The sequence below is a fragment of the Taudactylus pleione genome, unplaced genomic scaffold (assembly GCF_031769625.1).
Source record: "Taudactylus pleione unplaced genomic scaffold, aTauple2 ptg000245l, whole genome shotgun sequence".
Classification (NCBI taxonomy): Eukaryota; Metazoa; Chordata; class Amphibia; order Anura; family Myobatrachidae; genus Taudactylus; species Taudactylus pleione.
This window is the reverse complement of record NW_028284647.1, coordinates 3,088,504-3,105,774: the sequence shown is the minus strand read 5'-3', so window position 1 is coordinate 3,105,774 and position 17,271 is coordinate 3,088,504. Positions and strand designations below refer to the sequence as shown.

Here is a 17,271-nt window from a genome sequence, read left to right as displayed (position 1 = left end):
GGTGCAGAATTTTCTGAAAAGCGACAGGGGCGTGCAGGAGACGCTTTGGGTGGCCCGAAAAATTTCTGGCCACTTTCGCCATTCAGCGACTGCATGCCGAAGACTGGAGCGCCAGCAAACACTCTTGAACTTGCCCCGCCATCACCTGAAGCAAGAGGTTGTTGCACGGTGGAACTCAACCCTCTATATGCTTCAGAGGATGGAGGAGCAGCAAAAGGCCATACAAGCCTATACATCCACCTATGACATAGGCAAAGGAGGGGGTATGCACCTGACTCAAGCGCAGTGGAGAATGATTTCCGTGTTGTGCAAGGTTCTCCAGCCCTTCGAACTTGCCACACGTGAAGTCAGTTCAGACACTGCCAGCTTGAGTCAGGTCATTCCCCTCATCAGGCTTTTGCAGAAGCAGCTGGAGAAAGTGGAGGAGCTAAGACGGAGCGATTCCGCTCGGCATGTGGGACTTGTGGATAAAGCCCTTCATTCGCTTTGCCAGGATTCCAGGGTGGTCAATCTGTTGAAATCAGACCACTACATTTTGGCCACCGTGCTCGATCCTAGGTTTAAAGCCTATGTGGTGTCTCTCTTTCCGGCCGACACAAGCCTGCAGAGGTGCAAAGACCTGCTGGTGAACACACTGTCAGCTGAAGCGGAACGTGACACGTCAACGGCTCCTTCTTCATTTTCTCCCGCAACTGGAGCTGCCAGGAAAAAACTTAGGTATCCTAAGCAACCCGCTGGCGGTGATGCAGGGCAGGCAGGACCAAGTTTGGACATCTGGTCCGGACTGAAGGACCTGGCAACAATTTCTGACATGTCTACTGTCACTGCATATGATACTGTCACCATTGACAGAATGGTGGAGGATTACATCGGTGACAGCATCCAAGTAGGCATGTCAGACAGTCCATACCTGTACTGGCAGGAAAAAGAGGCAATTTGGCTACAAACTGGCTCTATTTTACCTGAGTTGCCCCCCCTCCAGTGTGTACTCCGAAAGAGTGTTTAGTGCAGCCGGGAACCTTGTCAGCGAAAGGCGTAGGAGGTTGCTTCCACAGAATGTGGAGAAGATGATGTTCATCAAAATGAATTATCAGCTCTTCCAGGGAGACCAGCCTCCAGAAGGTACAGAGGGACCTGTGGTGGTGGATTCAAGTGGGGACGAGTTAATACTTTGTGAGGATGAGGATGTACACACTGAAGAGGGTGAGGAATCGGTGGATGAGGAGGATGAGGATGACATCTTGCCTCCGTAGAGCCAGTTTGTGCAGGGACACATTAATTGCCAGCTTGTTTTGTGGGGGCCCAAACGAACCAATCATTTCAGCCACAGTTTGTGGCAGACCCTGGCGCTGAAATGATTGATTTGTTAAAGTGTGCATGTCCTGTTTATACAACATAAGGGTGGGTGGGAGGGCCCAAGGACAATTCCATCTTGCACCTCTTTTTTTTCTTTGCATTATGTACAGTTTGGAGCCTAGTTTTTCTAACTGCCATCCTGTCTGCCACTGCAGTGTCACTCCTAGATGGGTCACGTGTTTGTGCCGCCCACTCGTGTCGCTTAGCATAGTCATCCAGCTACCTCGGTGCAACCTTTTGGACATAAAAACACTATTGTGAGGTGTGAGGTGTTCAGAATAGACTGGAAATGAGTGGAAATTAAGGTTATTGAGGTTAATAATAGCATAGGAGCAGAAAAACCTACAAATTCTGTGATTTTAGCTGTTTTTATGCTTTTTAAAAAAAAAATACAGATCCAAAACACAAAACCCAGAACCCAAAACACGGAAGGGTGGTTTTGGCAAAACCAATCCAGATCCAAAACACGAAGAAAGATCCAGATCCAAAACCAAAACACAAAACACGAAAAGTGACCGGTGCACACCCCTAGAAAGAATGGAGTCCAGAGCTGTTGTTGCTGACATTTGTCATTTCTAGAAAAAGTAGGTTAGTATCTCTTGGTTCACGGACATCAGCATAAAATGTACACATCTGTAGTTTGGGAATGTGCTGGTAGCGCTATAACACGATAATTGTTGTATATATCACTTACCTAGGTCTTTGCTCTTATATACCTAGCTCGTATTATTGCTTGCAGAGGGAAAGGAAGATGTTTCTACGAATAAAGCGTACAGTAATGGCTACCACGCTATAATGTAGTAATGTAGAGCGGATGGATGGATAGATGAATGGATGGATGGATTGGCGGACAGTTGGATTGTTGGTGCCACTTTGCAAGGGATGTAGTCAGGAAGTTGACGGTCTAAATCCTGACCGCCGGCTTCCCCACTCTCTAATCCCAGCGTGGTACTAATGACAGGCGTCGAAAACTCGACGCCCAGCATACCAAACGAAGGTGAGCCTGGCGCAGACAGCCGCTGGGGGCGGAGGGTTAGGTTAGGGGCTCCCGGGGGAGACTTAGGGTTAGGCACCCCCCAGGAGGGTTAGGTGTAGGCTAGGGGAAGGGGGGATTAGGGTTAGGCACCCCCCCGGAGGACTTAGGTTTAAGCTGCGGGGAAGGGGGGGTTAGGCTTAGGCACTTAGGGGGGGTTTACAGTTAGGCACTTGGGGGGGAGGATAGGGTTAGGCACCCCTAAGGGAGGGTTAGGGGCAGCATCGGACTGGGGCATGTAGGGTCCACCAGAGAATGCAGTGGTAGGGGCCCAAACGTAAGGAGTGTGGCCAGCCAAAACAGAAGGACATGGCCAACTATTAGAGAGGATAAAAGTGCCCCTTTATAAAAGAGGGGACAGGGGTGTGTCAGCACCACCCACAATGATTGCAGGAGGGCTAATCTTAATGTAGTTTTCATAGAAACAAAGTAAGCACCCAAGTTCATCCATGACCCTGTTTGACCCCTAGAAGAGAAGGTGTGCCCTCAGACAGTGAGGCCCACCGGGGATTTCCCCTGTACCCCTGTGGGCCAGTCCAACCTTGGTTAGGGGGTAGAATTAGGTTAGCGATACCTACCTTTTGACGATCGGGATTTTCACCCTTGCCGGGTTACCACTGTCAGGATTTTAACCGCCGGCCATGCGGTCAGCGGTAATACCTACTACACCCCTTTGTAATTGTGTTTTTCAGGGACTAGAACATCACAAGCCTAATTTGTAAAATAAGACATGAAGGGGTTGATTCACGAAGCCTTGGAGAGAGATAAAGTGGAGAAAGATAAGTTCCAAACACTCAGCTCCTAACCGTCATGTTACAGGCTGTGTTTGATTAAAAAAAAATACAGGGAAACAAATGTGTAGGGGTCCCCTGTATTTAATGAACCAGCATCGGGCTCTTGGATCCAGCCCAGACAGCCATTCACAACCAGGGGCATTTTAAGAGAGGTGGGGGCAAGTATGAAGACTTAGTGCAGGCCCCCTCCTCTCTAGCAGTGCCGCGGTGTAGTAGATTCTAGCTTAGTGTCAGACTCTACTGTGCATGCGCAAGTCTCTGGGAAAATGGGACCCACTCCATTTTCCTGGGACAGCAGTACTGCACATGAGCGAGTCACCGGGAAAATGGCCGCCACCATTTTCCCAGTGATTTTTGCTACTCTGCAGTGCTGGCCCGGCTCTGCAGAGCAACGGAAAGGTAAGTATAAAGACTATATGGGTGCAGGGGGGCCTACACCACGATACAGCTAAGTAATATAGTAATTCTGTGATATTTAAAAACTCCATCCCACCATCCATCCATCTATCTCTATAGAGATCCCTATAACACAGCTTGAAGGCTTCCTGTATATTGCACCGGTATTTTGACTCAGAGCGGACACCAATGCTGTTTGAGAGTGGAAAAAGTCATGGCGAGTATTTAATTTCATCTCATAACAGTTGCACAAAAAGATTATGAATATGGTAATGGTCACCATCTGGCACTGCGACTATCACCTGCCAAAAAACTGAAAGTGCAAACAATAGCAAAATTAGTATAATTCATAGCCAGCGGTTGGCGCAGACCTCTTGGTGCGATACATACCAATTAAGCAGACTAATTAGTATTCTTCAGTTCCCCATTGGTGTTTAATCCAAAAAAAAGAAAATCCCATGTAAAATAGTTCATCCTAGAACATGTATTTGTGTAATACAGAAAAACAGTTTAATTATAGGGGCAGAATGTGTACTCAGGCGTCGAACACAACAGAATGCATTTAATTAAAGCCGCATTTAGGGTCTGCATTAAAACCCTTTGCCAAATATGAGGACAATACAATCCAATGGGTAAGATTTCCTACAAGGTTTTTATATTTCAGAGAAATGGAATTATTTCGGGAAGATCTAAGCTGTTACCAGTGTTTGCAGAAGATCCATATAAAGCGAAAGATGCCAGTAATTACATTTATACAGTTACAAGGTACAGTATAAGGTGATGGCTGCGTCGAACTATCATAAATTCTTCATATGTACAGTACTGTAGCTGTAGAGTGTTAAGGCCTCTCCTTGGACGGTCTCATGCTGGGATGTGTACAAGGGTCAAGGGACAAAGGAACTTATTCAGAGGCGGCCGTACGGTCTACGACCGCACGGCCGCCTCGATGTTTTGCCAGTGCGCATGCGCACAAGGGAGCCGGCTCCCTCGTGCGCATGCGTGAGACCCGCTACGACCGACAGCGCCGGGGGGGTGGCAGCCCAAACGGAGGCGTTCCCAAAATGTACCTTGTGCAGACCTCGGCCTTGAACATGTGACTTCATGATATCACAACGAGGGGACACAACCGTTGAATGCTCTAAATGGCCGCTTTGTAGGCGGCAGGTGCTGTTACAGGCACTTTGCATGGCAAAAACAGTTGCCAAGGCACCAACAGTGCCACCACCTAGGTCCTATCGGCAAAACTTAGAAGTGTCAGTGGTGTGCGATGGAGGTCAGTTCACACGGCAGATAACTTAACCAGGCTTATTGGTTTATTATCCGGCAGATTAGAGTGCAGGGTAACATAGGCATAATGCAGGCATGGCATACAGTAGTAAGAGTCAGATCCAGCCAGGAGCTTACAGAGGTAATGCAGGTTGTGTGCAAAATGGATCAGTACACACCTGTACATACATACAGTAGTGGCAGTGGCCCTTAAACAGTAGCTGTGGTGGCACTATGGAGTTTGTAGTGCCTCTGGTATGTAGCAGAGTCTCCGGTATGTGGCACAGTCTCACAGGGACACGTCCTCTTCTTATGGAGGACAGACAGAAAAGATGGGCGGAGACGCCGCACATCTGCAGCAGCACACTTGGGATCCTGGTCAGAGGTTGTGGTAGTGACGTGACTCCGGCAGGGCCCAGTAAGTGACAGAAGGGAGACAGCTCAAATCGCTCCCCTTCCAGATCCTTCACAGGGACATAGATCAGGGGGCAGGAACAGAGGTCAGGGAGCACTCATTAGAGGAAGGACATAGATCAGGGGGCAGGAACAGAGGTCAGGGAGCACTCATTAGAGGAAGGACATAGATCAGGGACGGGAACAGAGGTCAGGGAGCACTCATTAGAGGAAGGACAGAGATCAGGGGCAGGAACAGAGGTCAGGGAGCACTCATTAGAGGAAGGACATAGATCAGGGGTGGGAACAGAGGTCAGGGAGCACTCATTAGAGGAAGGACATAGATCCGGGGCGGGAACAGAGGTCATGGAGCACTCATTAGAGGAAGGACATAGATCAGGGGCAGGAACAGAGGTCAAGGAGCACTCATTAGAGGAAGGACATAGATCAGGGGCGGGAACAGAGATCAGGGAGCACTCATTAGAGGAAGGACATAGATCAGGGGCAGGAACAGAGGTCAGGGAGCACTCATTAGAGGAAGGACATAGATCAGCAGCGGGAACAGAGGTCAGGGAGCACTCATTAGAGGAAGGACATAGATCAGGGGTGGGAACAGAGGTCAGGGAGCACTCATTAGAGGAAGGACATAGATCAGGGGCGGGAACAGAGGTCATGGAGCACTCATTAGAGGAAGGACATAGATCAGGGGCGGAAACAGAGGTCAGGGATCACTCATTAGAGGAAGGACATAGATCAGGGGCGGGAACAGAGGTCAGGGAGCACTCATTAGAGGAAGGACATAGATCAGGGGGCAGGAACAGAGGTCAGGGAGCACTCATTAGAGGAAGGACATAGATCAGGGGTGGGAACAGAGGTCATGGAGCACTCATTAGAGGAAGGACATAGATCAGGGGCGGAAACAGAGGTCAGGGAGCACTCATTAGAGGAAGGACATAGATCAGGGGTGGGAACAGAGGTCAGGGAGCACTAATTAGAGGAAGGACATAGATCAGGGGCGGGAACAGAGGTCAGGGAGCACTCATTAGAGGAAGGACAGATCAGGTGCAGGAACAGAGGTCAAGGAGCACTCATTAGAGGAAGGACATAGATCAGGGGCAGGAACAGATGTCAGGGAGCACTCATTAGAGGAAAGACATAGATCAGGGGCAGGAACAGAGGTCAGGGAGTACTCATTAGAGGAAGGACATAGATCAGGGGTGGGAACAGAGGTCAGGGAGCACTCATTAGAGGAAGGACTTAGATCAGGGGTGGGAACAGAAGTCATGGAGCACTCATTAGAGGAAGGACATAGATCAGGGCGGGAACAGAGGTCAGGGAGCACTCATTAGAGGAAGGACATAGATCAGGGACAGGAACAGAGTTCTGGGAGCACTCATTAGAGGAAGGACATAGATCAGGGGCAGGAACAGAGGTCAGGGAGTATGTGATCACTGATAAATGAGCCCCTAAGGGCTGAATGCTCTAAATGGCCGCTTTGTAGGCGGCAGGTGCTGTTACAGGCACTTTGCATGGCAAAAACAGTTGCCAAGGCACCAACAGTGCAACCACCTAGGTCCTATCGGCAAAACTTAGAAGTGTCAGTGGTGTGCGATGGAGGTCAGTTCACACGGCAGATAACTTAACCAGGCTTATTGGTTTATTATCCGGCAGATTAGAGTGCAGGGTAACGTAGGCATAATGCAGGCATGGCATACAGTAGTAAGAGTCAGATCCAGCCAGGAGCTTACAGAGGTAATGCAGGTTGTGTGCAAAATGGATCAGTACACACCTGTACATACATACAGTAGTGGCAGTGGCCCTTAAACAGTAGCTGTGGTGGCACTATGGAGTTTGTAGTGCCTCTGGTATGTAGCAGAGTCTCCGGTATGTGGCACAGTCTCACAGGGACACGTCCTCTTCTCATGGAGGACAGACAGAAAAGATGGGCGGAGACGCCGCACATCTGCAGCAGCACACTTGGGATCCTGGTCAGAGGTTGTGGTAGTGACGTGACTCCGGCAGGGCCCAGTAAGTGACAGAAGGGAGACAGCTCAAATCGCTCCCCTTCCAGATCCTTCACAGGGACATAGATCAGGGGGCAGGAACAGAGGTCAGGGAGCACTCATTAGAGGAAGGACATAGATCAGGGGGCAGGAACAGAGGTCAGGGAGCACTCATTAGAGGAAGGACATAGATCAGGGACGGGAACAGAGGTCAGGGAGCACTCATTAGAGGAAGGACAGAGATCAGGGGCAGGAACAGAGGTCAGGGAGCACTCATTAGAGGAAGGACATAGATCAGGGGCGGGAACAGAGGTCAGGGAGCACTCATTAGAGGAAGGACATAGATCCGGGGCGGGAACAGAGGTCATGGAGCACTCATTAGAGGAAGGACATAGATCAGGGGCAGGAACAGAGGTCAAGGAGCACTCATTAGAGGAAGGACATAGATCAGGGGTGGGAACAGAGATCAGGGAGCACTCATTAGAGGAAGGACATAGATCAGGGGCGGGAACAGAGGTCAGGGAGCACTCATTAGAGGAAGGACATAGATCAGGGGCGGGAACAGAGGGCAGGGAGCACTCATTAGAGGAAGGACATATATCAGGGCGGGAACAGAGGTCAGGGAGCACTCATTAGGAAGGACATTGATCAGGGGCGGGAATAGAGGTCAGGGAGCACTCATTAGAGGAAGGACATAGATCAGGGGTGGGAACAGAGGTCAGGGAGCACTCATTAGACGATGGACAGAGATCAGGGGCAGGAACAGATGTCAGGGAGCACTCATTAGAGGATGGACAGAGATCATGGGCAGGAACAGAGGTCAGGGAGCACTCATTAGAGGAAGGACATAGATCAGCAGCGGGAACAGAGGTCAGGGAGCACTCATTAGAGGAAGGACATAGATCAGGGGTGGGAACAGAGGTCAGGGAGCACTCATTAGAGGAAGGACATAGATCAGGGGCGGGAACAGAGGTCATGGAGCACTCATTAGAGGAAGGACATAGATCAGGGGCGGAAACAGAGGTCAGGGATCACTCATTAGAGGAAGGACATAGATCAGGGGCGGGAACAGAGGTCAGGGAGCACTCATTAGAGGAAGGACATAGATCAGGGGGCAGGAACAGAGGTCAGGGAGCACTCATTAGAGGAAGGACATAGATCAGGGGTGGGAACAGAGGTCATGGAGCACTCATTAGAGGAAGGACATAGATCAGGGGCGGAAACAGAGGTCAGGGAGCACTCATTAGAGGAAGGACATAGATCAGGGGTGGGAACAGAGGTCAGGGAGCACTAATTAGAGGAAGGACATAGATCAGGGGCGGGAACAGAGGTCAGGGAGCACTCATTAGAGGAAGGACAGATCAGGTGCAGGAACAGAGGTCAAGGAGCACTCATTAGAGGAAGGACATAGATCAGGGGCAGGAACAGATGTCAGGGAGCACTCATTAGAGGAAAGACATAGATCAGGGGCAGGAACAGAGGTCAGGGAGTACTCATTAGAGGAAGGACATAGATCAGGGGTGGGAACAGAGGTCAGGGAGCACTCATTAGAGGAAGGACTTAGATCAGGGGTGGGAACAGAAGTCATGGAGCACTCATTAGAGGAAGGACATAGATCAGGGCGGGAACAGAGGTCAGGGAGCACTCATTAGAGGAAGGACATAGATCAGGGACAGGAACAGAGTTCTGGGAGCACTCATTAGAGGAAGGACATAGATCAGGGGCAGGAACAGAGGTCAGGGAGTATGTGATCACTGATAAATGAGCCCCTAAGGAATATATTTCTGAACTATCGGGAATTGGTCTTGATAATTATAATTTCTTATCGCCACTAATTCGATCACTTTATTTCTGGGCTCAGGACCATGCTGCGCTACTGCGCACGTGTGAGTGCCCATTACCAACAGCAGTGGCTGCTGCAAGAACCAGCAATTGTCGCTGGTACTTAGAACATTTAAAAGCCATCGGATCCCATCTCCCGGAATGTATTGTGGAATGTAGCCCATAGGCAATTATGGCTGACTCCATCTGGAGCTAGGTAAATGTGGCATTTTATGGGGGCTGAATTTGTGTTTAGAAACAGGGGACCATAGAAAATATCTCCAATATCTGCTACGGTCCCCTGTTCATAATATTTGTGGGTAACCCCAGAAAACAGGTATTTTGTAGAGAATGTGTCCTCACCATATAGGGGCCGCGTCACTTCACTTCCAAAACGCTGTCGTTCCCCCCAGTGCATCCTCTATAAAAACCCCTTTAACGCCCAACAGGGAACCTGCCGCTAGTACTTGCAGCACTGAAGGGACGCTCATTGGCATTGTACATTATTACCATTTATTTATATAGGGGAAGGATATTCCATCGCGCTTTACAAACGTGTGTAATGGTCCACCATCGACCCGCTTGCGAGCGCTATGCGCTCGCGAGCGTGTCTGAATCAGGCCCCGTGTCTGCTACATGGCTTTTCCCCACATTCCAAAAACCATGTGATAGGGAAAATAGATTGCAAGCTCTGCTGGGGCAGGAACGACATGAATGAACAAACATTGTGTAATATGTTAGTGCTGTATGTAACTTGCCTGTACATTCTTTCACTCTCTCTCTATCTGTACAGGATATTTCTAGTTTACAAATGGACTCTGGGCACTTATATTATAACACACTTAGCTCATATTCCCGACTTTAAAAATCGTTAAAACTGAGCCACACCCGGATCCACGCAAACTATGCCCAGTTTTATATAATATACCAGGGTATAATAAAGCGTATAACAAATCTAATCTAACGTCCTAATTCCCTTCAGTGTCTGAGAAACTACATTGCCCAGAATGCCTCATTCCAGCCTGTACCCAGCACTTCCGCCCTTCTTTCCGTCACTGACTACTGAACTATGCTACCTGTACTACTGTCTCCATCATCGGAGCCATTTTGATGACGATCCCTAAGTAATATATACAGTATACGTGGTCTTCTTAAAAATGGCCGCCCATTTTTAAAACATCTTCTTTAGTGTGAGCGGTCACACAGCCCTTGCAGCCGGTCACATGTGCTGGAGAAGACCCTACATACAGTGAAGTGCAATGTCAGGTGAGAGAGGAGGCAGTTGGGGGATTGTCCATCCTTATACATTGCATACAGTGGGAATGGGACATGCTCCCTGTATATAGGACATGTGTTGCTGCCTGTGGCTCTCCTGCTGGTGCAGGCAGGGTCCTATTGCTGGAGAGCAGCAGCACTGTTACTGTATGATGTAGTGTCCTCCTAGGGGCCTGATTCATTACAGAAAGCAACTGCGAATCATGCAATAGCGATTACGCACGCAGTAAAACTGCAATCATACGCTAATCCATTGCCGCAGCTGCACTACACAGGGACGCCCACTTTACCTTACACACATCCGTAATGTTTAGCAAGACTGTGAAAACATCGGTACAATCGAGCACCATCGCAGCCTCATGCACAGGTGACCTTACTCGGATGTTGCTAACTTCTGCGCACGCTATCGGGCCTCAGGCTGCGTAGGGCATCACAGTGGATAATTTATGCACGGCGTTCAAACGCACTGGCACGTCTGCATTTGCCAGACCCCCGTTACCACCCACAAGCGGCTCTTCCTGTCAATCACTCTGCAATGGGTCTGTGTAGTCGCAGCGATTGCAATGGTTTATGCATGCGCAGTACGCAACGGTTATCTGTTTGTTATGGTCGCTAATGTTTATTATCCTTGTCCTGTATTGTATTGTACTGTAAGTCACTGGTCAACCTATTTGTTTATGTACTATGTAAGGCGCTGCGGAACACTTGTGGCGCCATATAAATAAAGGATAATAATACAGGGCTTGACCAGGGTAAATTTATACTGTGATGTGTTTTTTTTGTTTGTTTTTTAATCAAGGATATATTTCACCTGCTTGCTCTACTGTGGGAGCCCAATGACTATAGTCCAATACATTATACACCCGAGTATAGGAAATAATGGTGACCATTGCGTGTATGTATACATCATACATGGGACAGGGCATTTCCATATATATATATATATATATAGCCCCACAAAACCTCAATGTTGATGAAGGATTTGACCTTGTGATTTATTTACATGTTATCCTCGTATTTCTGTGTTTTGTCTTTTTTTCCCACTATTTTATATAACATAATTAGAAGTTGGGTTGTGATACAGTAAGGTGCATAAATATTGGGACATTGACAGAATTTTCATATTTTGGCCTCTATTTACCACCACAATGGCTTTTAAATGAAACAAACAAGATGTGCTTTAACTGCAGACTTTCAGATTTAATTTGAGGGTAATTACATCCAAATCAGGTGAACGGTGTAGGAATTACAACGGTTTCTATATGTGCCTCCCACTTTTTAAGGGGCCAAAAGTAATGGGACGAACGAAACAATTCTAAATCTAACTTTCACTTTTTAATACTTTGTTGCAAATCCTTTGCAGGCAATTACAGCCTGAAGTCTGGAACGCATATACATCACCAGATGCTGGGTTTCATCCCTGGTGATGCTCTGCCAGGCCTCTACTGCAAAGGTCTTCAGTTCCTGCTTTTCCCTTCAGTATTGTCTTCATCAAGTGAAATGCATGCTCAATCGGATTCATGTCAGGGCCATTGCATAACATTCCACTTTTTAGCCTTAAAAAACTCTTTGGTTGCTTTTGCAGTATGCTTCGGGTCATTGTCCATCTGCACTGTGAAGCGCTGTCCAATGAGTTCTGAAGCATTTGTGAATATGAGCATATAATATTGCCCGAAACACTTCAGAATTCATTCTGCTGCTTTTGTCAGCAGTCACATCATCACTAAATACAAGGAAACCAGTTCCATTGGCAGCCATACATGCCCACGCCATGACACTACCACCACCATGCTTCACTGATGAGGTGGTATGTTTTGGATCATGAGCAGTTCCTTTCCTTCTCCATACTCTTCTCTTCCCATCACTCTGATACAAGTTCATCTTTGTCTCATCTGTCCATAGGATGTTGTTCCAGAACTGTAATGGCTTTTTTAGATGTTGTTTGGCAAACTCTAATCTGGTCTTCCTGTTTTTGTGGCTCACCAATGGTTTACATCTTGTGGTGAACCCTCTATATTCACTCTTGTGAAGTCTTCTCTTGATTGTTGACTTTGACACATATACACCTACCTCCTGGAGAGTGTTCTTGATTTGGCCAACTGTTGTGAAGGGGTTTTTCTTCACCAGGGAAATAATTCTTCTGTCATCCACCACAGTTGTTTTCCGTGGTCTTCCGGGTCTTTTGGTGTTGCTGAGCTCTCCGGTGCGTTCTTTCTTTTTAAGAATGTTCCAAACAGTTGATTTGGCCACACCTAATGTTTTTGCTATCTCTCTGATGAGTTTGTTTTGATATTTCAGCCTAATGATGGCTTGCTTCACTGATAGTGACAGCTCTTTGGATCTCATATTGAGAGTCGACAGCAACTGATTCCAAATGCAAATGTCACACCTAGAATCAACTCCAGACCTTTTACCTGCTTAATTGATAATGAAATAATGAGGGAATAGCCCACACCTGTCCATGAAATAGCTTTTGAGTTGATAGTCCCATTACTTTTGGCCCCTTAGAAAGTGGGAGGCACATATAGAAACCGTTGTAATTCCTACACCGTTCACCCGATTTGGATGTAATTACCCTCAAATTAAATCTGAAAGTCTGCAGTTAAAGCACATCTTGTTTGTTTCATTTCAAAGCCGTTGTGGTGGTGAATAGAGGCCAAAATCTGAAAATTCTGTCAATGTCCCAATATTTATGCACCTGACTGTAGATCTACATTACAAAGGAGAGTGCACCATATAGAAGTTTTCTATTTTTGGGTCCATATCTGTGGCTCATACCCCCTGCTTGAGTCTATTTGTACTCTGGGTGGACCTGATTCATTGTACGGATCGCAATTTGCAACCGCGCGCACAGATCGGCCGATGGTGCGTACTGTGCAGGCATATGCATCACATTGCGCGTGCATGAGTTAGCATTGCGATCGCTCTACGATCACGCACACAGAAAGAAAGCCATCGCAGTTTGAGTGACTGGACGTCACCCTTTGGGGGTACCTGACAGGGGAGTGGTCGGGGAAACGCAGGTGTGCCTGTATGAACACCGTTGCATGAGCGTGCATAAATTAGCCACTGTGACGGCATACGCAGCTTGTGTACTCACTGCGCGCGATGAGCTTAGCAATTTCTGAGACAGGTCAGGGCTGCTGTAATTCTGCGTGAAGGTCCGATGTATACACAGGACTGCGAGGTCGTACGGATGTGAGATAGCGGTAGTGGGCGTCTATGCCGGCTTTGCGATCACAATCATTAGCATATATTTGCAGAACTGCGTGCGTAATCGCAGCTGTACTCGCAATAGCGATCTATAAGGAATCATGCCCTCTGCTCCATGTTGTGCCACCAACCAGCTACTAAATGTAAACAATTTATTTTCTTTGGCCAAATATTGGCACAAACAATAGGATGGTCTCACATGAAACAACACTTACAATCGACACTAAGCCGCGAACGCACGCTATGGCCGATAGTCGCCCGTCTGAGCATGCGTCAATATGTGCATGCGCGAGACACTCACGGCACTCAGGAATTGTGCGCTCGTAGTACACAGACTGGACGCTACTTTGAGTGACAGATAGCGCCGTTAGTGGATGGTAACAGGGGAAGGTGCTGCAAACGCAGGCTATAGTGTCTGAGCGTCAAAAATGCCGTTTTATGGGTGTGCATAATTAGCATGGCAGCGTCATTCTACACGTCACTTGGTTGTATTTCAGCCTGCAGTGATCGCAGTGCTTGCGGTGGGGTAGGGTCGACCTCAAGGGCCGCGAGCAGCTCCGATGGTTCTCGATGTTACTGATTAATCCTACACTTCCTGGAGATGACGTATGCTAAGAAAGAAAAGTGGGCGTCTTTATACCGGCGTGCGTTCGCTCAGCCATCACTCTCTGACATATCGGGCATCCTTAAGCCTTGCTGGGCGATCGCGGAATTTGCATACCCGGCCCCTGATGGCTGCGAAAGTGCGCTGCTTCTGAATCGCCCCCTCAGTCTTTTACCCTTGGACAACCTGTGTAAGTGCCTGCGCGCTGCCTCTTTAATGCTACAAGGCGCGGGTCAGACTACAAAGCTCATTGTTTCCAGCGCTGCCCTCCCCCTGTCTATGTGCGCTTGTTTGCGTCCCCTGACGCCCAGAGACGGACGCTCCTGTTTCCTCTGGGAGTTAGGTGACTTCCTCCTACACGTTGTAGGTTGGGGTGAGTAATTACTGTGAAACAGAAGCTATATGATGTGCTGCCTTATTTGGTGTAAAATTGCACTGACTGTTGACCCTCATTTTCATGGACAGTCCCTGGAAATGTCCCAATTTTCCATTACAGATCAGCCTGCATGGTAGTCTTTCTTTTATTGGTAACCTGCAATGGAAATCTCAGTCTATTTTTTATGTTTTTGGTCCTTACTGCCTGATGCGTACATGTTACTCAGTATTTACACACATTATAGTAGAGTTTGTCTCATAGATTTCACTCTTTATTTCAGAGGTTGCGAGCGTCAGTGACATGTGACCGCGAGACGTCCGTACTGCAATCACTGGCCTGCCTGCCTGAGCCATGTATGCACCGAGGAAGCTGGCTGCAGCCATCCTGGGCCGTTGTCCCTGGCGTCACTGCCCTCGAAGGCACTTGGCGGTAGCTGCCAGGATAAGCGTGCGCGAAGCGCTTAGAAAAGTGGACGGAAACACAAAAGACATCAAAATTCAGGTATCTTATGTTCTCCGTTTATTTATTTACTCTTATTTGTTTAACACAAGCTGCTTTGTGAAAATATTACCGCCCCCCCAACGCAAACATACACCCTTACCCATTCCACATTTATAGTGCCGCCAGCACCCATTAACGCAGGACCCAAAGTGCCAACTTCCGTTATGTCCCAGAACCTCTGTGCATAAAATAAATACATTTTCTGTAAGTAAATCCATTATATTCCTATTGGCAGGAATACACAACATGATAAGACATGGGGGCACCCCGGGCGCATGTGGCTTTAGAAGCTATCCGGGTCTGTACGCTTACTGGCGCTGGGCATTCCTCGTCTCTACGGGTACTGTGGGCATTGTCACTCACTAGGCTGATTTCTCCGTCATTGGTGATCTGCTGGCGGCCGTGTAATACTTCTCTGCTACTGACCTAGGATTTAGGTCTCCCCTTCCCCCCTTCAGTTCCAGAAGTAAGTTTCCGCCATTAGCATCAGACCCCCGATCGCATTCTGAGCATGGCGCCGGACCGCCCCATTCTGTGCAGCCATAGACGCTTGTGAGTCTGACCGAAGGCAGCTCCCCCACGTTGCCCACAGAAAATTAGCTCTGCAGAAATTGGTCACTTATTTGCTTTAAAGGACCAACACACCCCAAATGTAATTATTATATGTGAAAATTGCATTGGAGTATTACCGTCCCCCCCCACCAGAATTACAAACTGCTGAAGATCCTCAGCAGGACTATGCACTAATGGGATTTAGGACAAAAAGATGACATTTTAGTAACTTCTGCTTACGGTAATATCAAACTCCTTTTTTACCTTTTAAAATGTTTGCACAGATGGCAGTTTAGCATGATTTAGGAATTGGGTTATGTAACAACAACTTGACGCGCTGCAGTAGTCTAAATAAATGCAGATCGAAGGCCCCATTATTCTCTCTCTTTCTCCACACTCTGATTCGTTGTCCTTGAAACTTGATGCTTGGGAGAGACTCGTCCCTGCTCACAGCTCCTGCCCAGGAAACTCTGCGTTTGGGAAAGACTGGTCCCTGCTGGTGGCGGCTGTCCAGGAAACACTGCGTTTGGGAAAGACTCATCCCTGCTGGCGGCGGCTGTCCAGGAAACTCTGCGTTTGAGAAAGACTCGTCCCTGCTCACAGTTGCTGCCCAGGAATCTCTGCGTTTGGGAAAGACTCGTCCCTGCTCACAGCTGCTGCCCAGGAAACTCTGCGTTTGGGAAAGACTCGTCCCTGCTCACAGCTACTGCCCAGGACACTCTGCGTTTGGGGAAAGACTCGTCCCTGCTCACAGCTGCTGCCTAGGAAACTCTGCGTTTGGGGAAAGACTCGTCCCTGCTCACAGCTGCTGCCCAGGAATCTCTGCGTTTGGGAAAGACTCGTCCCTGCTCACAGCTGCTGCCCAGGAAACTCTGCGTTTGGGAAAGACTCGTCCCTGCTCACAGTTGCTGCCCAGGAATCTCTGCGTTTGGGAAAGACTCGTCCCTGCTCACAGTTGCTGCCCAGGGAACTCTGCGTTTGGGGAAGACTCGTCCCTGCTGGCGGCGGCTGTCCAGGAAACTCTGCGTTTGGGAAAGACTCCTCCCTGCTGGCGGCGGCTGTCCAGCAAACTCTGCGTTTGGGAAAGACTCGTCCCTGCTGGCGGCGGCTGTCCAGGAAACTCTGCGTTTGGGAAAGACTCCTCCCTGCTGGCGGTGGCTGTCCAGGAAACTCTGCGTTTGGGAAAGACTCCTCCCTGCTGGCGGTGGCTGTCCAGGAAACTCTGCGTTTGGGAAAGACTCCTCCCTGCCGGCGGCGGCTGTCCAGGAGGGATGTTGTTTAAATCCCGGCTGCCGGGATGCTGGCTTTCAGAATGCCGGTGCCGAAGTCCCTACACCAGTCAGAACCCCGGTGCCAGCATCCTGATGGTAAGTAGTGGGGTTAGGGTTAGGCACTAGAGGGGGGAGGTTTAGGGATAGGCACTGTGGGGGAAGGTTGGGTTTAGGCTGCTGGGGGGGAGGTTAGGGAAAGGGTTAGGATACTTACAAACAGGTGTCGGTATCCTAACTCTGTCGGGATGCCCGCACTGGGATGATGACCACCGGAATCCTGAGCACTGGCATCCCGTACCCAACCTGCCCAGGAAACTCTGTCTCTGGGAAAGACTCAATCCTGCTGGCGGCGACTCAAGGGTTCAAAGTTGGAATTTAAATGTAATGTCCTGTAGGCGAAGGTTGGTAGCTCAGGTA

At 48.6% G+C, this 17,271-nt stretch overlaps 1 protein-coding gene across 2 annotated transcripts in view; it reads left to right on the top strand.

The window, feature by feature from the left end:
- Positions 1–10,218: 10,218 nt before the first annotated feature.
- NARS2 (asparaginyl-tRNA synthetase 2, mitochondrial) overlaps positions 10,219–17,271 on the top strand; it is a 47,970-nt gene continuing 40,917 nt past the window's right edge. The window contains exons 1-2 of one of the 2 annotated variants that reach the window (XM_088479813.1): positions 10,219–10,328; positions 14,811–15,031. In XM_088479813.1, the coding sequence (XP_088335939.1) occupies positions 14,882–15,031 (150 nt within the window). In that variant the 5' untranslated portion in view covers positions 10,219–10,328; positions 14,811–14,881. Of the gene's footprint in view, positions 10,329–14,810; positions 15,032–15,060; positions 16,951–17,271 lie in introns of those variants that run through there. The other variant, XM_088479812.1, reaches the window with a different exon arrangement.